The following is a 23,081-nucleotide window of genomic DNA, read 5'->3' on the forward strand; positions in this document are numbered from 1 at the left end:
TTTGTCACCTCTTGTGGGATTGTTGTATTACTCGAGACTTTCTTCGTCAGGTATCTCCTTGTATGTGGCTCCACTGTCTTCCATAAACGGTTGGGGCTTTTGGTATCTTCTCACCGGCGTTACAGCGCTTTGTAGTCTTCTTCATGTGGGTCCGGTTTTGGGCATACTGGAGCCTGTGGCGACAGCGTAATGGCCATATGTTTCATCGAATTCATGCGGATCCCCTGCCTTTCTTCAAACTTTCCCTTCGGCAATCTTTACGGTTCGCCTTGGAAGTTGGTGATATCACTGCAGAGATACATCAGCGCATGTGTGCGTGTGTGTGTGTGTTGGTCGTTGGAAACCGACTTATTGGGATGTTGTTTTTGGGAAGCTTGAAGGACACATTCCTGGATGTCCATTTACTTCTTCTCTAATTGTTGATTGGAAGGTTGTCACTTCGCATTTGGCTTGGAATGGTCGACAATCCTCTGGGTGTAACTCTCTTCGCTTGGAGAGTCTGCATTGGAGCAGGGTTTTTGCTTTGACTTTGGTTCAACGTTCTCCTCGTCAAGCGTATTTTCTTTCCCAAAAAGGAATCTGTCAGGTGCATCACGTGGTTGATGACTCGATTCTTTCTTTCGCTGATGCCGTCTCCCGCTTTCGGTTGGGCCTTCATTATTCTCCTCTCTTGCGGGAGATTCAAAGGATGCTTGCTGCTCGTTCACCCATTCCTCCTCTGGATGTGGACTCTCGCTTCTCTGATTGGAATCCGGCTACTACTAGATTGGACTACATCTCAGCTGCCAGTGTCTATGCCATCCTTCAGTCTGATGTATGGATTGTGCATCGGGGTAATCAGCTATGGTCGCTTTCCGAGTCATCCTTGTGGTGGCAACACACATTGTCTCGCATTTGGCAGAGTCATCTGCCCTTGAAGGAACGTATTTTCTTGTGGCGGTACTTGGTGGGAGCTCTACCTGTTGGCAGTGTGTTGCATGCTCGGCATATTGCGCCTTCCCGCTATCCAGATGCCTTGAAGCTGAGGAGACCGTGCCACACTTACTGTGGTGTTGTCGTCACTCCAGAGCCTTCATTCGACAAGTGTCGACTGCTCTTCGACTGTGTTTTCCTTCCGGCTCTTTGGGGTGCTTCGGTCACCACAATCCCAGTTTGCGGTCTTCTTCATCTGAGTCAGATTTTGAACTATGTGGGCCATCTGGCATCATAGGAACTCCTTAATGTTCCAGGGCACTTTTGTTGACCCCTTTCCCTATTTCAAATTATCACTTGGTCAAGCGCTGCATTTTGCCTATGACGCTGGAGACATCACTCTTGATACCTACAGGATTTACTTTGATTGTTTCTAGCCTTCAGAGCCTCATAGTGCTCCGTGTTTTGTATCCCTTTCTTTTCGTGGGTTTTCCTCGCTTTAAGGTTTCCCACTTGTAAATTAATCAAAGCAGGTTTACACAAAAAAATGTGTGTGTGTGTGTGTGTGTGTGTGTGTGTGTGTGTGTGTGTGTGAGAGAGAGAGAGAGAGAGAGAGAGAGAGAGAGAGAGCAGAAGAAGAAGAAGAAAAGAGAATGCACTTAGATAACCAATCTACCACACTTTCCGACTTCCAGATAGAGAGTGCTAGCAGACGGTATGACGGAGATTGGTGGCCGCTTGTTTCTATGGTGTTAGCTATATAGCTTACAAATAGCAAAGACTTGAAAGGGTACATATGTTTAAAATCACGTGCAACATAAATTACAGTATGGAAAGGGTTCTGTTCTCTTGGAAAGCAAAAGAATGAGAGCAAGGAACCAATCACTTATTCACATCCTATGGTAGTAATAGTGAAATACCTCTGGAATTACATTTAAACTCAAACAATTGTACCTCCAGCAAATTGTTGCTCTTCTCAGCGGCTTTAACATCGTTTTGAACCTCACGAATTTTTCTCTCCTTTGAGGACGAATTTTTTTTTGCACCTTCAATCTCCATATCCGGCTTCCTTTTCTTCAATCTTCTCTTTTTCCTATCAAGCTTTGTGTTAGGCTGCGCATTGGAATGCAACTTCCTTCTCTTCTTGCCCCTTTCACAGCTTGCATGCTCTTTTCCGTTATGCTTCTTTAAAAATTTCCTGAACAAATGTATCGATAAAAATCACAATGCTTCTCAATGTCATGCTCACGTAAACAAACCTTTCAATGTTACCTTTTAGAGGAGGAAACAAATAACATAAATATGAGCTAGCAATGATAGAAACATAATCTTTAAAATCTTTTCTTCACCACTTGATAATGACGATTTCGATTTAAGAAAGGAATCGCCTTAAAAGCCTTCCTCTTACCACTTGGTGTTGCTATAGGGTATATTGCTACTTGCTAGTGTTTACTCAGATAAATTAGTGCATTGAAGTAACTTCTTTATAGCAGAAAAAGCAAAACACTATGCTGTTTTGCTATAGTTATTGATCTTGTAACGTAGACCTATATAGAGATGAACATTGCCTAATAAACTATCAAGTGAAGAGAGTGTGCACATAATCCTTATAACCATGTGATTGTTGTGTATATATGTAGGTGTACCATGCTGGTGTGCAAAAGGAACACGCTCTGAGAACATAAAGAAACTACAAGTTAAGCTAGTCACACTGCATTGCTTGAAATCTCACCATGAACAAGCCACCAAGCTGATCGCAATAATTTCTCAAAAACTATGAGGTTTATTGGAGCAAAGAAGTTTCATTAGGCCATTACTTTCTTGGTAGCTAAGAAAACATCTATCTAGAGGTATAGCCAAGAAAACATCTTCCAGAGGTATAGCCAAAAAAAATTTGATGGAGTCTCATATTGAAGTTTATATTAAAAATCATGCATCCAACTTCTAATTAAGCCAGACTAACCAGCTCCAAGAAAAGCTAAAAGTAAAAGATAAGAGGATAAAAGAAGAAACACTAGCTGAACAATGGATACCATCAGATTCAGATAGCACTAGGGGATATCTGTAAACACCTTTCTGAACGACTTTGGAATATATGGGTTCCTTGTCATGCCCTTTGGCCTCATAAATGCACTATCGAGGATGACGAACAAGATATTTAGAGGGTACATGAAGTTTGTAGGTTCTTTCTTTGATGATATCAAAGTGTTCTCCAAGTCTAAGGCTGAGCACAGAAAACTCTTGAGACACATTTCATTGCTTTAAGGAAGCATCAGCAGATGATCAATACGAAACAAGGTGAATTCTTCACGAGAGAAATCCACTTCTTGAGACACGTAATTTGTTTCTCAGGATCGTCTATGCATCATAGTTACAGGGGACGGAGGGGACGGGGCCTAGGGACACCTAACGGCCATAACCGGGCCGGGGACGGAGGGGAACGGCAGGGAACGGCCAGAAATTCATCCGACTGGCGGGGTCACAAGCTGCCGCGGACCGGGGACGGCCGACCGGGACGGGCAGAAATTTGAAACTTGAAAAAATGACCGTTTTAAACAGACGCTTGCAACCAACGTCTAGTTTTTTGGGGGGGGCTTTGGCCCTTGGGAGGCTATAAAAGCACCCTTGGGCCTCATCTTCTCTCAAGTTCAATGAAGGCTCTCCTCTCTACCGTCTACTATCTAGACTCTACACCGTCTACAGTCTACCTACGGGCGCTCAAGGCTCAAGCTCTACCCTTGAGTCTCTCTACCCACTCTCTCCCTCTTCTACCCTCTCAACTTTGAAGCTCTCATCTACTCTCTCTGCACACAAGCTCTCCTCTTAAGCTCTACTCTCTCTCCACCATCATGTCATCTCAAGCTAACTCCACTTCTCAAGCCGGCTCTTCTCGAAGGAGGCCCGCCGTACAAACATGATCGTGGTGGGATGAAGTCGACTCTACCACGCGTGGTAAAGGTGACAATGCAAGACCATGGACGTGCAAGCTATGCCCGTACAGGAGAATGGGTGGTGCAAACAAAGTGCGAGTCCATCTTCTTCATGAACCCGGTCACGAGGTGAAGTTTTGCCTTCGAGTATCTCCCGAGAAGAGGTTGGAGCTTCTTGAGAAGTTCACGGTGTATGAGGTCGCGGAAGTGGCCAAGAGGGGCCGTTTTGTTGCCATTGATCCCTCCGCCACGGAGACACTGCGAGAGCAAAGGGAAGCCAACCTTGACTCCACCTCTCAAGCGTTCAAGACAAATGCATCTACACCGTCCTCTTTCGTTGCACATCGCCAAAGCACCCTCAACGAAAATTGGAATCTTAAATTGAAGGAAGAGGTGGATAGGTCGGTTGCCCGATTCTTCTTCCACGACCACATTGCCTTCCATGCTTCGCGGTGAGTTTCCCTTGACATATGCACATTGCAATCTCCCATTTTGTATTCATTATGGGGTCTCTAACTCTCGACTCTCCATACTAACACAACATGCTCTATTTTGTGTGGATAGGTCTCCATATTTCGAACCATGGTTATGAAAATAGGGGAATATAGCTCCTCTTATGTGCCACCTTCATCGGAGAGGCTTCGCACCACCCTCCTTGACAAAGACAAGCTTGCCGTGGAGCAAGCGGCCGAAGCAACAAAGGATTTGTGGGAGACCAATGGCGTCTCTCTCCTTGTAGATGGATGGAGCGACACCCGCAAGGAGTCCATCCATGGAGTGGTGGCCTACTCTCGGGGAGAGATGTACTTTGTGGAGTCACATGATGCATCCGACAGTGGCAAGGCCGCGGAGATGCTTGTTGCGGAGTGGACAAGCACCATAGAGATCACCGGCCCGGAGAATGTTCTTTGTATGGTTGCAAATGGAGAGGCGTCAAATAGGGCAGTCGCGGCTATCATTGAGGACATGTATCCCAGCATCCATGTCACATTTTGCATGGCGCATTGCCTCAATAACCTCCTCAAGGACATAGGGAGCTTGTCATGGATTTCACCCACCATTGGTGACGCCTCTCAAATTGTCTCCTTTGTGCTCAACCATCAAAAAATGCGCCATGAGTTCTTAAAGAGCAGCCACTTGTCCTTGCTCAAATATTGTCTACATGTGGCGGAGCCTTAAGGGGCCTCTTTCTCAGTGATGAGTTCCAGCCCATGCCGGAGTCTACATCAGCAACAGGATTGAAATGCCGAGAATGGGCCGACGACGGCGCTTGGTGGTAGATAGAGACACTTAAGAATCTTGTGCCTGACCCTGTTCAGTATGCAGAGATTCATGGCTTGTGTGAGTCGAGGTGGAATGGATACTACTCTCCACTTCATGCGGCAGCTTATGTGCTTGACCCTAAGTTTCACGGAAGGCGTCAAGAGAATGACAAGGAGGTGAGCAAAGGATGGCGGCTTGCATTGGAGCGCCTTGAGCCTACCAGTGACACTAGGCGCAAGATTAGAGAGGAGCTACTCAACTACAGGCAAAAGAAGGGCTCCTATGGATGTGTAGATGCACAGGTTGATCACAACAAGATTGCCTCGGTTTTGTGGTGGGAGGACTATGGAGGAGATGGCCCACATTTGCAGCGCTTGGCTATTCGTGTCTTTAGCCAATCATGTACCACTAGTAGCTTGGAGCAACTATGGAGTGTGTATAGCCACATTGCCTCTAAGAAAAGAAATTGCCTTGGGGTCCAGAGGGCCAATGATTTGGTGTTTGTGAGCGCTAACTTGCGCATGTTTGCCAAGAGCGTCACACAGAAGGCAGTTCCTTTCACTGAGTGGGAGATGGCACAAGAGAATCCATCTATGGCCGAGACACTTTTGGAGGAGCTAGAGGAGAACTTCGAGCCTCAATGCGAGGCCTCATACGTAGCTGAAGACCTCGACTACGACGACGATATGGAGATTCAGCAGGCGAGCACTTCTTGAGTTTGATGATCATTGATCACTCTCGAGTCTAGAGTCTACTCCTCTAGAGTCTACCTACTACCTAGCCCTTTGTAATTTTTGTTATCCTTGAGGCTTGTCCTAAGTCCTTTTAGAGCCCTTGTGGCATGCACGTTTCATTTTGTATCCATCGATGTTTTATTAGCACATTTGCACCTATATGACTCGTGCTCTTTGGTCTATTTAGTGTAAATTTGTGGTCAAAGTGATGCTATATGTGTGTGGCATGTGTGTAGGTCAAAAAATGCCAAAAAAACTCTCTTTTTTTTTCCAAATCTGACCCCTGTCACCGTTTCCTAACTTTTGCCGTCCTGTCCCCGTCCCCATCCTCGTTCCCGACCTCGACCCTGACCCACCGTCCCATGTAACTATGGTATACTTGGACCAATTAAAGTGCCAGCCATCAAGGATTGGCTATCACTGAGGAATGTGCATAATGTAAGGAGTTTCTTGGCTCTATGCTCGTACTACAAACTTTCATCAGACTTTTCACAAAGATTACACCCCCCTCTAAATGATCTGACCAAGAAAGAAGTATATTTTAGTTGTAGGCAATAAAAGTTTTGTTGAAAGTTGTCACAAAAACAGAAGCGTGCACTTAAATACTTCTCTGATTATTTAATTAAATTCACGTATCCACACGGAACAAAACTTAGAAAATAACGCACAAACAAAACACAACGCTAGGGACCTAGTCTCCCCCCTTGAGGAGATTTTCTAGTAGTTCTGAATTGTTACAAGCACATAAACCGAAAAAGTTAAATTGTTCTTTGTCCCGAGAAACTATTCTAATGCATAGAGATGCATGTCTTCATGAGCCTGTTTGGCTGAAATTTATCATACCTGAGCCGAGAACGGCTATTTTTGCTTCTCTATGGAAACTTCTTGGCAGGAGAGATCCCTTATGTTATCTACTCGTGTAGGGGATGCCTAAACGAGTACTCCCTGTCTGAAAACTGCTTCTGAAATTCATAGGAGTGCTGAAATTGCATGGGCAGCCGATACTATTCCCCATAGGGACACACACAAGCTCTTATGGCTGCCCACCACCTTCGTCGCAGGTTCTATGACCTCTTGCACAGCCTTTACACACGTCGGAGCATGAAATTGTTTGGGGGGAGAGAGAGAGAGAGAGAGAGAGAGAGAGAGAGAGAGCTGAGAGAGAATTCTCTTGTGTGTGTAAACTACTACAGAGGCTCCCCAAATGGTAGCGCTAGCTGCTTTATATCCTAGCGTGGAAATGTCTGCTGCCAGATGGCGCTTAGGAGAAGAAGAAGAAGAAGCTTCGCAAAATTGCCAACGCAGCCGTCTTTCTAAATCTCACGCTGGTTGCTGAATTTTTAGCCTTATTTTAATGTTTTAATATTTGGCCTGTTTCAAACTGACCCGGCCACTTGTTTTTTATGGTTTTAAACCTTACACCTTAAAAACTAACGCTAAAACATGGCTTTCTAACCAATCCGGAGTGTTTGAACTTTGTTGTTTCCATGCCTCTCCCCACTCAGTCTGTCGGCTCCTTTTGGGACATATTTCCACTGTGTCCAACCAGCCACTTTCTTCGGCAGCCACCGTAAAATTATTAAATTACTTCTCTAAGCCAACTAGGGACACCATCTTATTCATGTGCTTGTTCTGAATTATTGTGCATTGCGACCCGCTATTGTTCTACTTATGATACTATCCGGAAACGGATAAATTTCCAGATGGCACATTGCACCGGAAAACTTACCTGTTCATTAAACTATTACTTGGTACCAATAAATTCATAAATCTATTCTATGTGCACAAAAATTATTTTCATTCATCTCTAGCCGTAGCTGAAAATATTACAGAAGTTTTGTTGAAACACATTGTTTCTCAAGGTGTATGAAAGCACTCAACTAAAGTGCCAACCATCGAGGATTGGCCATCACTCAAGAATGTGAATGATGTTAGGTTACTTGGCTCTAGTGTCACAAAGTCATGATGTGGCATGACCTAATCAAACCACATAAGAGGAGCAAGAGCCAACCTAGAGCTAGACCGAGCAGCGGAAAGGAGGACCAAGATTGAACCAACCCGAACATTAAAGGAGGCCGGAATCCCAAAAAGATTCGCAACACAATTCACAAGCTAATGTCGCATTGTGCGGACATGCTGATGTGGCAACAAGGACATAGGGAATTTTTTTGGTGCAATTATGAAACCATTAACTTTCCATGCTATTGGGGCATCAGTTTTTCTTTGCGGTTGCTTTTGAGGGAAACCTATAAACATTGGGCCACAACGCCTTTAAAATGAGGCCTTGGGGGAGCTCAGGTATGTTGAAGAGTTTGTAGTTACCAAGATGCTCTCTTGGGCAATTGCAATTGTGAAGATAAATAAATAAAGTATTGCAAGGGGCACCTACCTTAGAGGCCACAGCATGAGTAGGGAACTCCACCCCATTGTGTGTTGTCTCCAGTTTCAAGTTCTCTTTCAAGTTCGAATATTTGTTGTTTCAATTCAGTTCGTGGTGGCATGTTCCACCACCTTGTGAGGAACTATACTACAAACTTTCATCGAGCTTTTCACAAATATTTGCAACTCCTTCAAATGATCTAACCAAGCAAGGTGTATCTTTTACATGGTGGCAAAAGGAAACCATTTTCCTTAAGAGGCCCAAAGAGAAGCTTGCCACAAGCCAATTCTTTTATTCCAGATTTTCATAAGCCATTTAAGGTTCACTGTGATGCTTGTGGAAGCAACATTGGAATTATGTTGCAACAAAAGGGTCATGTGATAGCCTGTGAGAGCCGATTGCACCTTAAGACTAAGAGTGTTGCACAATAGAGTTACATGGAATGCAAAGCAAACAGAGGCCTCCCGAGAACAAGGGAATGGCCAACAGCTCGGAACAAGAATGGCACGGAACGTGTCACAAATTGATGACGTGGCATGATCACCCACAGACGGACTAGATGACATGGCACGAGCAGTACCGTTCATAGCGCACATGTCGTAACAAGTAAGATGCACCACTCGGTAATGACAGTCTCACATCTCCTGCACCTGCTATCGCATGCACCGATCCATCGGTCAAACGTACACTGCCAAGCATCCCGCTAGAATAGCTACAAAACCATGCACGATGCGGCGTGACATGAACATAGCATCTGCGTCTAGCAACCACTGCGAAGGGAGTGCACTATCCACATGTATAGCATCTCGTGCATAGGTCAAGATAAAAGTGACATCCCCGTCACTAGTATACTCCGACACTACATCTGCCTCAACTGTCAAAGCAACTGAGTCCATGGCATCACTACATACATCTCTGAGACTGCCATGTCTCCTACGATGTCGCATACGACGAAAACAACGCCGTCTAACGTGTCCAGAATGACCACAATACCAACATGTCACCTGTCAGCGTACTCGTGAATGTACATGTCTCACACGAGTCCTTGATGACTCAGATCTATCATACATATCATGTAATCTGCGCCAAAGTGCTCTCGAAGTAGTTTCATACATAACAAGAGCATATACAGATTCCGCAAGGTGCAAAGAGAGCGTAGATAGTGCCATCTCCTCTAGCTCCTGCCACTGATCGTCAGACATGTTTGAAGGTCTACCTGCATCACCACTCAATGGTCGATGCAACCCTCGCTGTGTCAGTGCATCAAGCATACAATCTCTCCATGCCGCAAAGTCTAACCCATCAAACACGCGCATCTGTGAGAGGTCACAATCTGATCGATCACCTATCTCTGCCATGAGCACAAGTAGCAAGCTAGATAGCAAAACCATCTCACCAACAACACCTGGAAACTGTATACAAATATGGCCAGAAACACAATGTAAAACCTGTGAGACACACTCCAAAATAGAGCTCCCGCAATGTCAATACAAGCTTCGCATGCTCTAGTATCACACTGCAATCTGTAAGCTAATCACCAAGCCCACACTGTGCGGTATCGATGCATACACACGCACAAATCTCCCACCTGCAGAGAACACCGCACACAAATGCTGAGTGCAACCCGCAATCTCTACCTAGATCGCATAAATGATATGCATAAAACTCCTGGGAAAATTTCGCCAAAGTTTCGACGTACAATGGCTATCAACACAAAATAACCATTGTCCTGCAAGCTCAATACAATGAGCAATCAATGCGCATCAAACTACACTCAGCATACATGCATAAGCTCTGCAAAACTATGGCAAACAATGCTCGAGATCACAAGACTCTCCCACCCGAGAGCAAACCACTGTCTCAAGCAAAGAAAGATACACAACTCCTCACTCTTGCGAGAGTGGATACAAAAACACAAAACTGTGTACAAACTGACAAAACCTTTCAAACTGAGAGTAAACACTCGATCACAAACTATGGCGAGAATATGGGAAAAATCCAACAGAATTTCCCCTGAAAACTGAGCAAAAAACTCAAGTACAATCTCTACCATAAACCATAACACTACTCAATGCCAATGAGTAGAAATGCCAAAATGGCTCCACATTTTCACATACAATGGCAATCCGCACTCAACGTACATCAACGGAGTGACTGCGCATAAGCAAACGCCAAAAGATTTGCAATCCGGAAACTTGATCAATGCGAAAACAATGCTCTCAAGAGAGCTTACCGGCACTTGAAAGTGCTCGCAAAAATGCATGTATAATGGGCATCAACCATGCGCCATAACCATATGCAAACCATCCGCAAAGACCATGAATCCAAGCACAAAATCACTGCCAAAGTATCCTGTGAAAACCAGTGAAAGAAGCTCCACCTGTGTGCTCCAAAAAACTGTGTCTCTCAAGAGACCGCCTCGATGGTGTGTAAACGCCTCCGTACTTCATTGCCCAAGTCTACCAAAAAACCCTCAAACCACAAGCTTAACACAAGCTGCAATTGCATCTTCAGCTCAGAATTTATGCACTCAACTTCAAGCATCTCCCGTGCTTCCAAAAGTGCATCAAACTCGCACACAATGCGACAACAGAAAATCTGGAATTTCTGCATACAATCAGTCTGAGCTGAATATCAGCAAAACGGTGAGGAATTTGCAAAAAGTTTCTTCTGCAAAGTTGTAGACCACGTCAAAACGGATGGGCATGGCGGACAGAATTCTCAGTTCTGCATTCTTTAAGGAGAAAAACGAATCTGAAAACAGTGCTGCTGCGCACACAGTTTTAGGGCAGCACCTTCACTTAAACACAATCTTCTACACTCCTTTCTGAGCTTCCACAAGAGCATACATCACTCTCAACTGAGCTCACAAGCTCCCATTGCATTCTCACAAAGCTTCCAAGCTTTCTTAATCTCTCTACCGTCGAGAGCGAGCGAGCTATCGCCTCGAAGCTCTCAAAGCCGTCGTGCTCTCCGCGGTCACCATAGCTCTGATACCAATTGAAGGGGAACGGGGAGCACCACAGACGGAGAGTGAGAGAGAGAGAGAGAAGGAGACACACACGATGTGGGTGGGGAGACTGTGAAGTGGCAGCTCCCCCTATACAGTATACTCACTATAAATATAGGGTAACAGTGGGCGGGCGTCCATGACTTGGGCGACCGGTCAAGGCACATAGGCCTTAACCCCAACAAGGCATTCAAGTAGATTGGATTGGTTTGCCCAATGGAACATGAGCGAGTCAAAGCAAGTAGTGGTTCACTCTTGCCAAGGTAGCTCCATTCTTGATCCTCTCTGAGGAAGGAAAGATGAACAAATTCAACAAAGGACTTTTGCTTGAATTTTGTAAACGCATATGCAAGATACTTTGCAGCAGATGGTGGAGTCAGCAATAAAAGCTGAAAGTGTACACCTTAGTATACATAGAATACAATCCCCGCAATGGGACAAGAACCATTGAACACAGAAACAACGAATTTTTGTTACCTCTCCTCGAAGGATACATTGCTATCCGGAGAAAGTTTGAAGTAAGGTAATTCAATCTAACTCCTGAGTTTTTGAATAGAAGACCCTCAAACTCTAAGTGAGAGGGCAGGTCTTTGATCAAAGTTAAATCTTTGAGGAACTCGTCAACTACGTATTGCTTTTATGCACGAGATATGCACATGTCTAACCAGGACAAGCACTCTCGAGTGTTTATGAGAGTAAGGTTGAGTCAGAACATTGTTTTATACGATGAATTGCTTTGCTTAACCATCCGAAAGGTCCATGATTGATCTGGTATCCGGTAGTTCTCCATCAAATTACCTGCTATTGTGGGTAGGAAATTATAAAGGAACCATTTTGAGCTTTCAACCAAGAAAAGCTTTCACTAAGCTTGAGTACCTTATGAACCAACACCCCCCACCCGGTAAGGGAAGATATGGTAGTGCTTTTCGCACAAGTGAATGAACACTCTCTTTACGAGGGAAGAAACAAGCGACGACTACAGCCTGTGCTTGAGGAATCCAAGGATTGAAATCCTAGATTATTTGATGAGCGGGTTTTGCTCTAAGATCGAGCCAAGGGATCGTCAAGTTGAGCGTCTTCGCTCTAAGGATCTTACGAAGGGAAGGTAATTTCCCAGGTTCACCGAAACTCTAACACAGCTTACGAATTCTGTACACTTTTGAGTACATGGATAGTACACGAAGATGCAGACCTATGCCAAGGAACTGGACGAGAGTTTGTTATACTCTCTTGAGCGCCTTTTTGAGCGCAAGGATATTCCGACACGAGAATCTCTATTTGAGTTTCTCTACGAAGAAGAGGTTTTCTGACGATTGTTGATCATTGAGTACGCTATGTGCTTTTACCATTGCAATACCAACTTTTGGTTGTGGTATATGTTTCTCCATGAGCGGGTCAAGTAGCATTTACACGCTACTGGAATAAATTTGAACTATTATGTTCGTAAGAATATAGTTCGCCAACCTTCTCAAAATGGTAAGAATTACATATGGGAGAACATCCCTAAGAATCAAAGAACTTACTTTGGTAAGATGGCACACTTTGTCTGCCACACAGGAAGATTCACATGAGCTTAATGCTCTCGACATGCCCTATGTGGGAGAACAGAAGAGGTTTAATATCCTCAGGACTAATAGCGCAAGGTTATGCGCAAGGACATGGACCTAAATTGATTTTTAGGAGGATGATTCTTCTCGGGATTGAGAAGGTGGAATTGAGTTAACAGATTTTCAGAAAGACACGAATGACGAGTTCTTACATGGCTCGTAAGTTTGATGAATGGTGAAGGATATCCTTGAAGTACTAGAGGAAGAACATGAACTGGTAAGGTAAGTATTGAATTATGAAATTTTTGTTTAATTTACTTTTTAAGTTCTGTACTGAGAAAGGACCACCTCAACTCACCATTGAGCAAGATTTGGAATTTTTCCAGCTTCTGCCCGGCAGTTCATTTGGACCTCTACAGTTGAGGATAATTGTTTATAAGTGAGAGGGATGTTGCTATAAAAAAAAAATTCGACACACCAGAGGGCCCACAGGGGGAGGTGCTTAACCTTCCAAATATTAGCCATGTTACATGGTCGGGCAAGGGCCGCGTACCATCGGGCAAGAGCCACGCGTAGGCATCACCATGGCCACCTAATTGATGCACCACATGCTGGGAACGACGGAGAGAACTCGTAGCAACCAGCTAGGAACCTCCTCCTCGGGTGACCCACCCCAGGAGGAGGATGCACTCGAGTGTCCAAGGGCAAGAGCCCTAGCAACGTGAACACCAGGTGAGCACAAGGTGTCCCTCTAGAGTGTGACCCAACAGGGGATTTGAACCGACAACCCGTAGGTTGAGAGGCCAAAGCCTTACCGTTAGACCAACTCTTTGGGGACAGGGATGTTGCTAAATTGGCTTTATCTGACATAAAAATAATTCTAAATGAATTATTGGATTTATAAGTGAGGGTTTTCTCGCTTGGAACACCAGGAAAAATAATTCTAAATGAATTATTGGAATTTTAAGTGAGAGGGTTTTTCTCACTTGAGACATTCGAGTACAGAGTATTCCTAGTGCGTCATTGAAAGTAATAACGGGAGCACTGAGAACGGGAATATCTGTAAGGCCACCAGGAACAGGTACTTCTGATGCGTCACATCGGATGGGTGACAGGGAGCATCGAAAAGAAGTATCCGACCATCCGAGAGCGGACATCTCTGATGCGTCATAGGATGGGTGACATAGAGTATTGTGAAGGGGATTGTACCGTAAGTTCGGTAGGAAAAGACTTGGTGATGGGTATTCCTGATGCGTCACAAGGTGGGTGACGGGTGCATCGGAAAGGGGATATCCATAGTCGAGACGAAATCCGAAATGGAAAAGAGGAATACGCATAAAGACGCAAGCACAAGAATAAAGATGGGTTCTGAGAAGCTTTTCTTTAAAAAGACGGAAAATTTTAACGAGTTTTCCGAGAAGAGCAAACGCTTTCCCTCGAGGAATCTATGTCTGCATTGCATTTGTACATGTGGTTGCATCCAAGGACGCCTGGGAAGTGTTGTGAAAAGCTTTGTTTTAAACTTATAAGGTTTTATTGAGTTTTTGGGCAGGTCCATACCAATTTTAAAATATGACGGCCGTCCACTTAATAAGTGGACAGCCACTTAGAAAATAAAGCAACAAAACCAGCCAGCGAATTCTCTCTCCCTATTTCGGGTAGAACAGGAAAAAAAAAAAAACTGGCCGCGACCTTTACGCGAGTAGCTATTCGTGCCGTGGTCAAGGAGCTATAAAAGCACCACATGCCCTCACTGAAAAGAGAGTTACCAACGCCAGCAAGAGAAGACTCTGCCGCTAGAAGACGCGAGAGATCGCGAGACTACGAAGCACGAAAGTCACTTTTCCCGCGCAAGAGCGACAGGTATCTATTGTGGATTCGCCATACGAATTGTTGTCGCACGTTTGCGTGTGTGTTTGCAGGTATTTCATCGCGAAGGAGAAGCGAGAAGGCTTCGGCCTACGCTTGGGAATTTTGGAAACGAAATTCGGAAATTGTCTGCGGAGTCTCAACTCCGAGTACAGACGGAAAAAGAATTGAGAGCTTGTCTCTCGGATTTCCCTTACGGGAAGGAACGACCATCGAGTCAGAGATTTAGAACGGAGGGGTTTTCTTGTGCTTGTAAAAAGATTCTCCCTAATAAAGAATTCTCTTTAAGGGGGGGGACCAGCCCATCTTCTGATCCCCAATACTATGTCGATCTTCTCACTCTCCCTCTCTCTATTTATTTCTCTCTATATATCCTTTGGCTTCAGTATTAAGTGATAAATTCTATTTATCCGAGTATATTTTATATTGTTATGCGCTCCCGTTTGTGACATCTGTAAGTTGGCTCCATTCTTCAGGGCTTTGACACGTCAGTAGTTTGTGACAGGAATTCCCGACATGAATATGATTTACGTGTGCTCTCTCATACGACTGTGTTTGAGTGCAGGTTTGAGAGATGATTAAGAATTAGTCAATCCGACATCACTGAGGTCCTGTGTGGATCTAGATAAGATTGCTAAACACGTTGTCGAGAGATCATGGTCCTAAATCACCATGAATTTTATGTGATTTGATTTGAATGTGATGTGGATGTTCAGTGACTATCATCTTTGTGCAAGTGTTGGATTTGTGTCGTCTAGTGCGTCGGTAGTTAGAGTCAATGTCTACTGAACTCGTTTGTGGCTTCTGTCAAATTTTTGCAGGCATAATCGAGGACGATTCACACATAAAACGGACAAATGTCAAAGATTATCAATTGTTCCAACTTATAAGATACCTGTCCGATGGGACCCTGGGGACACTAGAATAAATAAAAACGCCAAATTGTGTGGACGTGTTGACATAGAAGGGCTGTACGAATGTTTTCGCATTTTTAGTTGGCTGTTGACGTGGCACTGTGCGGAATTCTACGATTTGCGCAGGCAACTTTTGGTGCCAATTTTTGGACCATATGCTTTTGAAAATTGTAGCTTTTCATGTGATTGCTTTTGGGGCTATACTTTTGAGGCAACCCTTGTAAGAATAAAAGAGCCATTGGGGCCTCACTCTGCAAGGCATCTGAACGCAGAGTCTTGAGAGCAGAGGTCCCTCGAGAGTTGTACTTGGCAATGATTAATGATAAAGAAATACCGAAAGGGACGCTAGACTTTGGGGCAAATACCTCTGGACACAGAACTCCGTCGGGCAGTGTCAACTCTCTCTCTCTCTCTCTCTCTCTCTCTCTCTCTCTCTCTCTCTCTCTCTCTCTCTCTCTCTCTCTCTCTCAAAGTTCAGTGATTTTGAAGTTTTTGTTTATGTGTTGCTATTGATTTCTCGCTTGGAGTGTCCAAGCCTGTTACATTTACCCCTTGGCCAAGCATGAAATTGTCACGTGACACATCCAACCCTATGTGTCCGTGGACAAGCTACACCATAACAGGGTTTCCGTCAAGTCCAATCAATCTAGATTAGTAGTGATCTGGCACTTTTGTGAATCTATTCGTAGACCGTGCATGCCCAGTCACTTAGTATAGATGCATATCCTCTCGTTGCACACAGCATGATCATCAGTATTCCCATCAGAATCCATTAGAATCAGTTAGGGGATTTTTCCAGTGCATTTAGCCTATTTTACCTATTTTTGACATTTTTCACTTATTAATTTAAGTGACTTTCCAACAAAAGTAGGTAGGGCAATTTGGGTAAGAAAATATATAAGCAAACCAAGGTTAGCCCTAAACAGCAGGTGAGCAAGGAGAACAGTCGGCCATTGGCGACAGGTTGCCCCCTCTCTCAGCAAACTTTCCAAGATTCCCTTAGCGACCCCATCACCCATCAGCCCTAGCGTTTTACATCATCGCTAGCACCTCCCTTGCCTCGGCGTTTTCAGCCGGTTCTGGACCGCAGTATTCCCTTTGCATCTAGCGTTTCCCATCGCTAGCAGAACCACCAAATCAGCGTTTTCAGCAGCAGGTAAACCAGCGTTTTCAGCAGCAGGTTAACTTGCGTTTTCAGCCCTAAAACACTGCAGTCCTCAGCGTTTTTGTCAAGCAAAATCAGCCTCCAAAAACACAGCCAAACCTGCGTTTTTCAGCAGTCCAAAACAGCCCGAAAATTCAGCAATCTTTCACAGCAGATAGCGTTTTTGAACAACAGTTAGATCCATCCCCATTTCAGCCCTATTGTCGTCATCGCCATCCCGGTTGTCGTCGTCGACATAGCCTAGATCTGCATCAGTTTTATGCATCATCATTGTACCCGTTTGTGCAATCAAATCGTAGACCACTCTCGCCAACGAGAGTGGGGCCTTTGGAGGAGGGTTTTACAACGTCTTTGGTGTCGTATCTCTCTTCTCTCTATCTCTCAATCTCATACACTTGTACGCACAATATCCACTCACTTTGTTCGTGATCATAGCACTTTCCATTAAGAACGGAAAGCTCTCCCTTCCATAAGAACTAAAAGGAACCTTGAGCAAAATATGGAACACTCATCTTGAGAAAGAACAACATTCGTTCCGTTGCACCCTACATTGGTATCAGAGCTTTGGCAGTGTTCTGTATCACTCAAGGAAAGAATCACAAGAATTTTTTTTTGCTTGTTGCCGTCGCACGAACCCAAGTTCGCTTGGTCGTGTCGATTCCTAATCGTGTTTTTGAAGAGTGACAGGAATCCCAGGAAAGAAGGGCTTGTCCAACCTCTCCTTGTGTCTCTTTTCACTCATTGAGAGCGGACCGTGCACTTAGCGGCCAGCCAATCGACGTGAGGTGAGAAAAAGCAACCTTGGTGTGAGCGCAAGGCCGCCAAGGGGTGCGCCCACGGAAAGGAGTAGAACTCAGGTAAAGAGAAGATCCTTCTCAAACGCGGTTTGCAAGCGAAAGAACACCTCAAGACCCTCAAGAACCCAAGTTCCTCGTCAACTTAAGAACCAAAGATCCTAGTGCATGGTCGTCACCCAAAGCGGAATGGATACTTCGCATATAGGTGATGAGCATGAGAGAGGTGACGTAGAGTTCTCCCCACCAAGAGATTTTTCCGACCCTCCCCCTTCGCCATCTACGCCACGAGTTGGACCAACTTCTATGGAGGCGATGGTCAAGGCGATGTTGGACATGATGGCACAACAACAAGAAACAAATCGAGTTGCGTTGGCACGACTAGCAAAGTAGAACAACAAGAAGCTAAGGTGATAGACACGAAAGAATTGCCGCACAACAAGAAGCAAATCGCATTGCTAAGGACCGCGAGCAAGAAGCAAATCACATTGCTTTAGAACGCGAGCGCGACGCACGAAAAGAACTAAGAAAGAAGGAAGCGGCAGCACGAAGCGCGGCCTTGGAGATCGAGCGAGAGGCTCAAAGAGAACTACGAACTCAAGAGTTGGTTCGACAAGTACTTGTCTCGAAGTCCGAACCAGCGAAAGGTCGTGGGAGTTCCTCAAGTGGCGCAAGCCATGATGCGGATTCCAACAACTCGGTCACAGAGAAGTTGACTTTCAATAAGTATGATGGTAAGATGGATGCTACGGTTATTCATTCTTGGTTGCATCAATTTAATGCTTATTTTGCGACAACTAAGAAGACAGAAAATAGCAAGGTTTTGACGGCAGCTATGTACCTTGCCGGTGATGCCATCAATTGGCACCACGTATGGCAAGAGGCACAGCTAGCCGCGCACCTAGAGGAAGCCGACGAACTCACGCCCCTGTCCTTCAGTTGGGCTGATTTCCAAGACAAGCTCAAGGCACGGTTTATGCCACCTCAGTACCTCGCACAATTGAAGGACGATTGGCGCGCTCTCAAGCAAAATGGTATGCCGGTTATGTCTTTCTCTAATCGTGTTTTGCAGCTCGGCACTCAATTACGCAAATCGGATTCGGAGCGCAAGGAGGCATTTCTTTACGGATTGGACGAGTATATCAAGTATGATGTCGAGGTACTTGATCCAATCGATCTCAACAAGGCGGTAGCGATTGCTCTCGCACACGAGATGAAGCACAACAAAGGAAAGCCCAAGGAAAACAAGACTTCTCAAGGAACCCCACAGAATTCTCAGAACACGCAGAATGGTAAGAACGGTAAGAATGATAAGAATGGAAATTCTTCTAGTCCTTCTCCCTCTAATTCCTCGGAAAAGAACTCTAACAATGAATCTAAGGGTAAAGCTAAAGCACCTGCAAAACCTAAGCTAACCCCAGATGAAAAAGTTGCACAAGGAATTATAGGAGAATACATAAGTTATAACGGCTGAAGAACAAGTGATTTATGCTAAAGAAGGTAGATGTTTTCAATGTCACGTCAAGGGGCACATTAAGAAGGCCTGTCCTAAGACAGTCCCACCTAAAGAACAAAAGGCACCCACAGCAACCACAAGCACTATCACACACCAACCTGCATCTTCTCATGACTCTGACACACATATTGATGAGTCCCTCATGAGGTGTTATGGTCATGTAAAAGGTCAGCGTTTTATCATATTGTTTGATCCAGGCAGTATGCATGATGTGATTAGTCCCCCTCTTGTTGAAAGAGCCCGCCTGAGGTTAGTCAAAAATCTCCTCTCGAGGTTTTTGGCTTCGCTCCTGTTATGGACTCTCTCACCACGAAGGAGTGCCTTGATGTGATGTTTACCGTTCAACAAGCTTCTTTCAGTAGGAAATTTTGTGTCTCCTCTCAAGATGTGTGATGATTTTGGGCATCAGATGGTTTCGTGAACTCAACCCTCTCATTGATTGGGAGGCTAACACTCTCACTTTACATGCCAAAACTGATTCCCCCCTCATCATTCGTGCTGAGGAGGGCTTGCATTCTTTGCCTATCATCTCTCATGTGCAGGTAAAGCATGAATTACGACAAGGAGCACAAGCAGCATTCATCTATGCTGCTCCAGTTTCCCAAAGAATTCAGGCTCCAGCTAAGTATTCAGAGTTGTTTACGAAGTTTAAATATCTCTTTTTGCAGGATGATCTTCCACCTCGTCTCCCACCCGAGCGGCCGGAGGACCATCGCATCGAGCTTATGGAGGGAGCACAGCCTGTCAGTAAGGCTCCCTATCGATTGAACAAGACAAAGGAGGAAGACTTAGAGCGACAACTCACGAAGTTGGTGGCTAGAGGATTCATACGTCCTAGTGTAAGTCCTTTTGCTGCTCCTATTTTGCTTGTTCGTAACAACGATGGTTCGTCTTGTTTGTGTGTTGATTACAGGGCATTAAACACGATGACCGTCAAGAACAAGTTTCCGATGTCTCGCATTGAGTATATCCTTGATAGGCTCAATGGGGCAAAGATCTTCAACAAGGTCGATCTCAAAAGTGGATACCATCAGGTACGGATATTCAAAGGAGACATTTTCAAGACCGCCTTTCGCACCGAGCGAGGGCAATGGGAGTATATTGTTATGCCTTTTGGATTGACAGGTGCCGTGGGTACATTCAATCGTCTCATGGTAGGTCATTTCGACAATATGGTCGGTGTATGTGTGTTCATCTTTTTAGATGATATTCTAATTTTTTCTGCATCGTGGGAACAACATGAAAGAGATGTCGAAAGGGTACTAACTCGTTTGGATGAGTGTCAGTTGTACATTGCAGCTAAGAAGTTTGAATTTTTTCTTACTGAAGTCACTTATTTGGATTGTATCATTTCTGCAGAAGGCATCAAGCTAGATCCCGCGAAGGTGGAACAGGTTCGTAATTGGGATTTGCCCAAAACTGCATATGATGTGCGTTCTTTTCTTGGCTTATGTAAAGCATATAGTTCACACATAGAGAATTTTGCACGCATTGCTGCACCTATGACTGATGTTTTGAAAGGGTAAAGACTTGCCGTCAGCGCGTAGACTTGCCCGAGGCAGCCATTGAGGCTTTCGCAGCTCTCAAGGTTGCGGTGAGACAGAAGCACCGTGTCTTATCCTTGCCTCTTGGGATGATCCCTTTGAGGTATGGACGGATGCGAGCAATGTCGCTATAGGCGTTGTGCTTCAACAGCATGGTCGTCTTGTAGCTTTCCTTAGCCGGAAGCTCAATAGTACGGAAAAGAATTATTCAGTTTATGATAAAGAACTTTTGTTTGTCATTCACTCTCTTTAGCATTGGAAGCATTTTTTGTATGGTAGAGAGTTTACAGTACACACAGATCATCAAGCCCTCAAGTAGCTCCAGTCTATGCCTAGTGCACATTGGAGTGATCACCAAGCACGGTGGTCACAATTTTTTGAGCAATTTGGAGGTTTGATTGAGTATGTGCCTAGAAAAGCTAGCCCTGTTGCAGATGCGTTGAGTCGCAAAGGACAGATTTTGGCTCTTAAGCCAAGAACCACATTTTCTATTCAAGGTGAGTCTTTTGACAGCATGAAGAATCGGTATGCGGATTCCGAGTTTGGTAAGCATTGGTTGCAGGCTCTTACTTCCCAAGGGCCAAGCAACTATCTCATTCGTGATGGATTCTTGTTTTTTCGTCAACATTTATGTGTGTTGCCCTCTCTCAGGCCAACCATATTGCATGATGCACATGATTCTCTCACGGGTGGGCACAGGGAAATGAACACCACATTAGAGAAAATTCAAAGATTTTTTTATTGGCCTAAAATGCGAAAGGATGTTTTCGTTATGTCACACAGTGCACTATATGTCAAAAAGTAAAAGCTCCTCGAAGTAAGCAACAAGGCCTCTTGCTTCCGTTGCCTATTCCCGATGGACCTTTTCAAGATATTTCTATGGATTTTGTGACTAACCTACCACCCAGTTTGCATTCAAGGAACACTCAATGTCGATTGTTGATCGTTTCAGCAAATTTTGCATGTTGATTCCTTGTAAAGCCACAGTTATTGCACAAGATGTAGCTGTTCATTAAGCATTGGTACCCCCTCTGTGGTTTGCCAAAGTCAATTGTTTCAGATAGGGATGTTAAGTTCACGTCCAATTTTTGGCGCACACTCTTTGAAAATTTTGGCACTAAGTTGAATTTTTCATCCACAGTCATATGGTCAAACATAAATTTACAATCATTTGGCTTTTGATGTTTTAAAGTCATATGTGCATGATCAGCAGTCTCAGTGAGAGCTCTATCTTCCATTGATACACGCTATTTTGAATGACTCTTTTTGTTCTGCGATTGGTCGAACTCCGTATGAGGCAGCTTTTGGCCGTCCGTTCCAGTCACTTTCGACTCGCTCGGTTAGTCAAATGCTTGATGTCAATGCTGTAACAAACTTGGACACTCCAAGTCAAGAATCAACCGCGACAGCACCAAATAACCACTTCAAAACAATTCACAGATCACAATAGATTTGCACTGGCCCGGCGGAGTTCCGTGCCTAGAGATATTGGCCCCAAAGACTGGCGCCCCTTTCGGTATTTCTTTTTATATTAATCAATCATCAAAGTACAAGAGAGCGGTAGGTTTTCACTCTCAGACTCTGCGTCCAGATGCTCCGAGAAGTGAGGCCCTCACCACTCATTTAAAGGTTACAAGGGATGCCCAAAAGCAGAGCCCCAAAAGCTTTTACAATCAAAAGCATCAGTTCTCTCTCTCTCTTAGAGAGTCTTTTCTCTTTTTTTAATAAAAAAAAGCAAAAGCAAAATTCGCGTCGCTCATCGTTTTCCAAAAAAAAAAATTAATAATCCGCCTCCGCGATTTCCGGAATTTAGGGTTTTTGGCAAAAATTAGGGTTTGCAGGAATTTTAGGGTTTCTGGCAGAAATTAGGGTTTCTGCTGTCCGCCACGTCATCACTTTGTGACATACCCCCCTCTTGAAAGCATTGTAATCGACCGCGATTACGCCTGCAAAACCGACAAAAGCCATAAACCGTCTTAGCAGACACTGACTGTTAGTACCTACGTACTAGGAACGCACATCTAGCACATGTACAAAATCGACAGTCACATCACACGACATCACAGGACATCACCAGACATCACAGGACATCACATGACATTCAACATTCATTCGGATCTTAGACCATGATTTATCGGCAATGTAGCTAGCAATCACATCTAGGTCCAATCGGGACCTCATCGATGTCCGATTGACTAACCCCTATTGCAACCATGTCTATTCGAGATCAAGTAGACCAAAATGCTGCAGTCATTTCGTCTATCAGTTCCTGCACTCACAAGAAGTCAAGAACAAATCAGTATCATAATCAGGAATTCCATTTCATAAAGTCATCCAGCAGAATACTGTCAGCTCTTAGTATCCCTGAAGCTCAAAGAGACATCAGTGACTTTAGTATCAAAATCGAGGCATCTGTTGACAAAGGAGTGGAGTAACTCCCCTCTTGTGCATCCCACTGCACCAGATCTTCGGCCAAGCTGAATTCTGGGTTCCATTTGGAGTA

General features: G+C 44.5%; 1 protein-coding gene across 1 annotated transcript in view; it reads right to left on the reverse strand.

The window, feature by feature from the left end:
- The window catches only part of LOC147451681 (uncharacterized), an 84,844-nt gene that overhangs the window by 52,743 nt on the left and 9,020 nt on the right, over positions 1-23,081 (reverse strand). Inside the window, exon 2 of the mRNA XM_086517572.1 lies at positions 1,867-2,110. Coding sequence (XP_086373698.1) covers positions 1,867-2,110 — 244 coding nt within the window. The remainder of the gene's footprint in view (positions 1-1,866; positions 2,111-23,081) is intronic.

The sequence above is a fragment of the Adiantum capillus-veneris genome, chromosome 8, assembly GCF_014529385.1.
Source record: "Adiantum capillus-veneris isolate H3 chromosome 8, ASM1452938v2, whole genome shotgun sequence".
Taxonomy (NCBI): Eukaryota; Viridiplantae; Streptophyta; class Polypodiopsida; order Polypodiales; family Pteridaceae; genus Adiantum; species Adiantum capillus-veneris.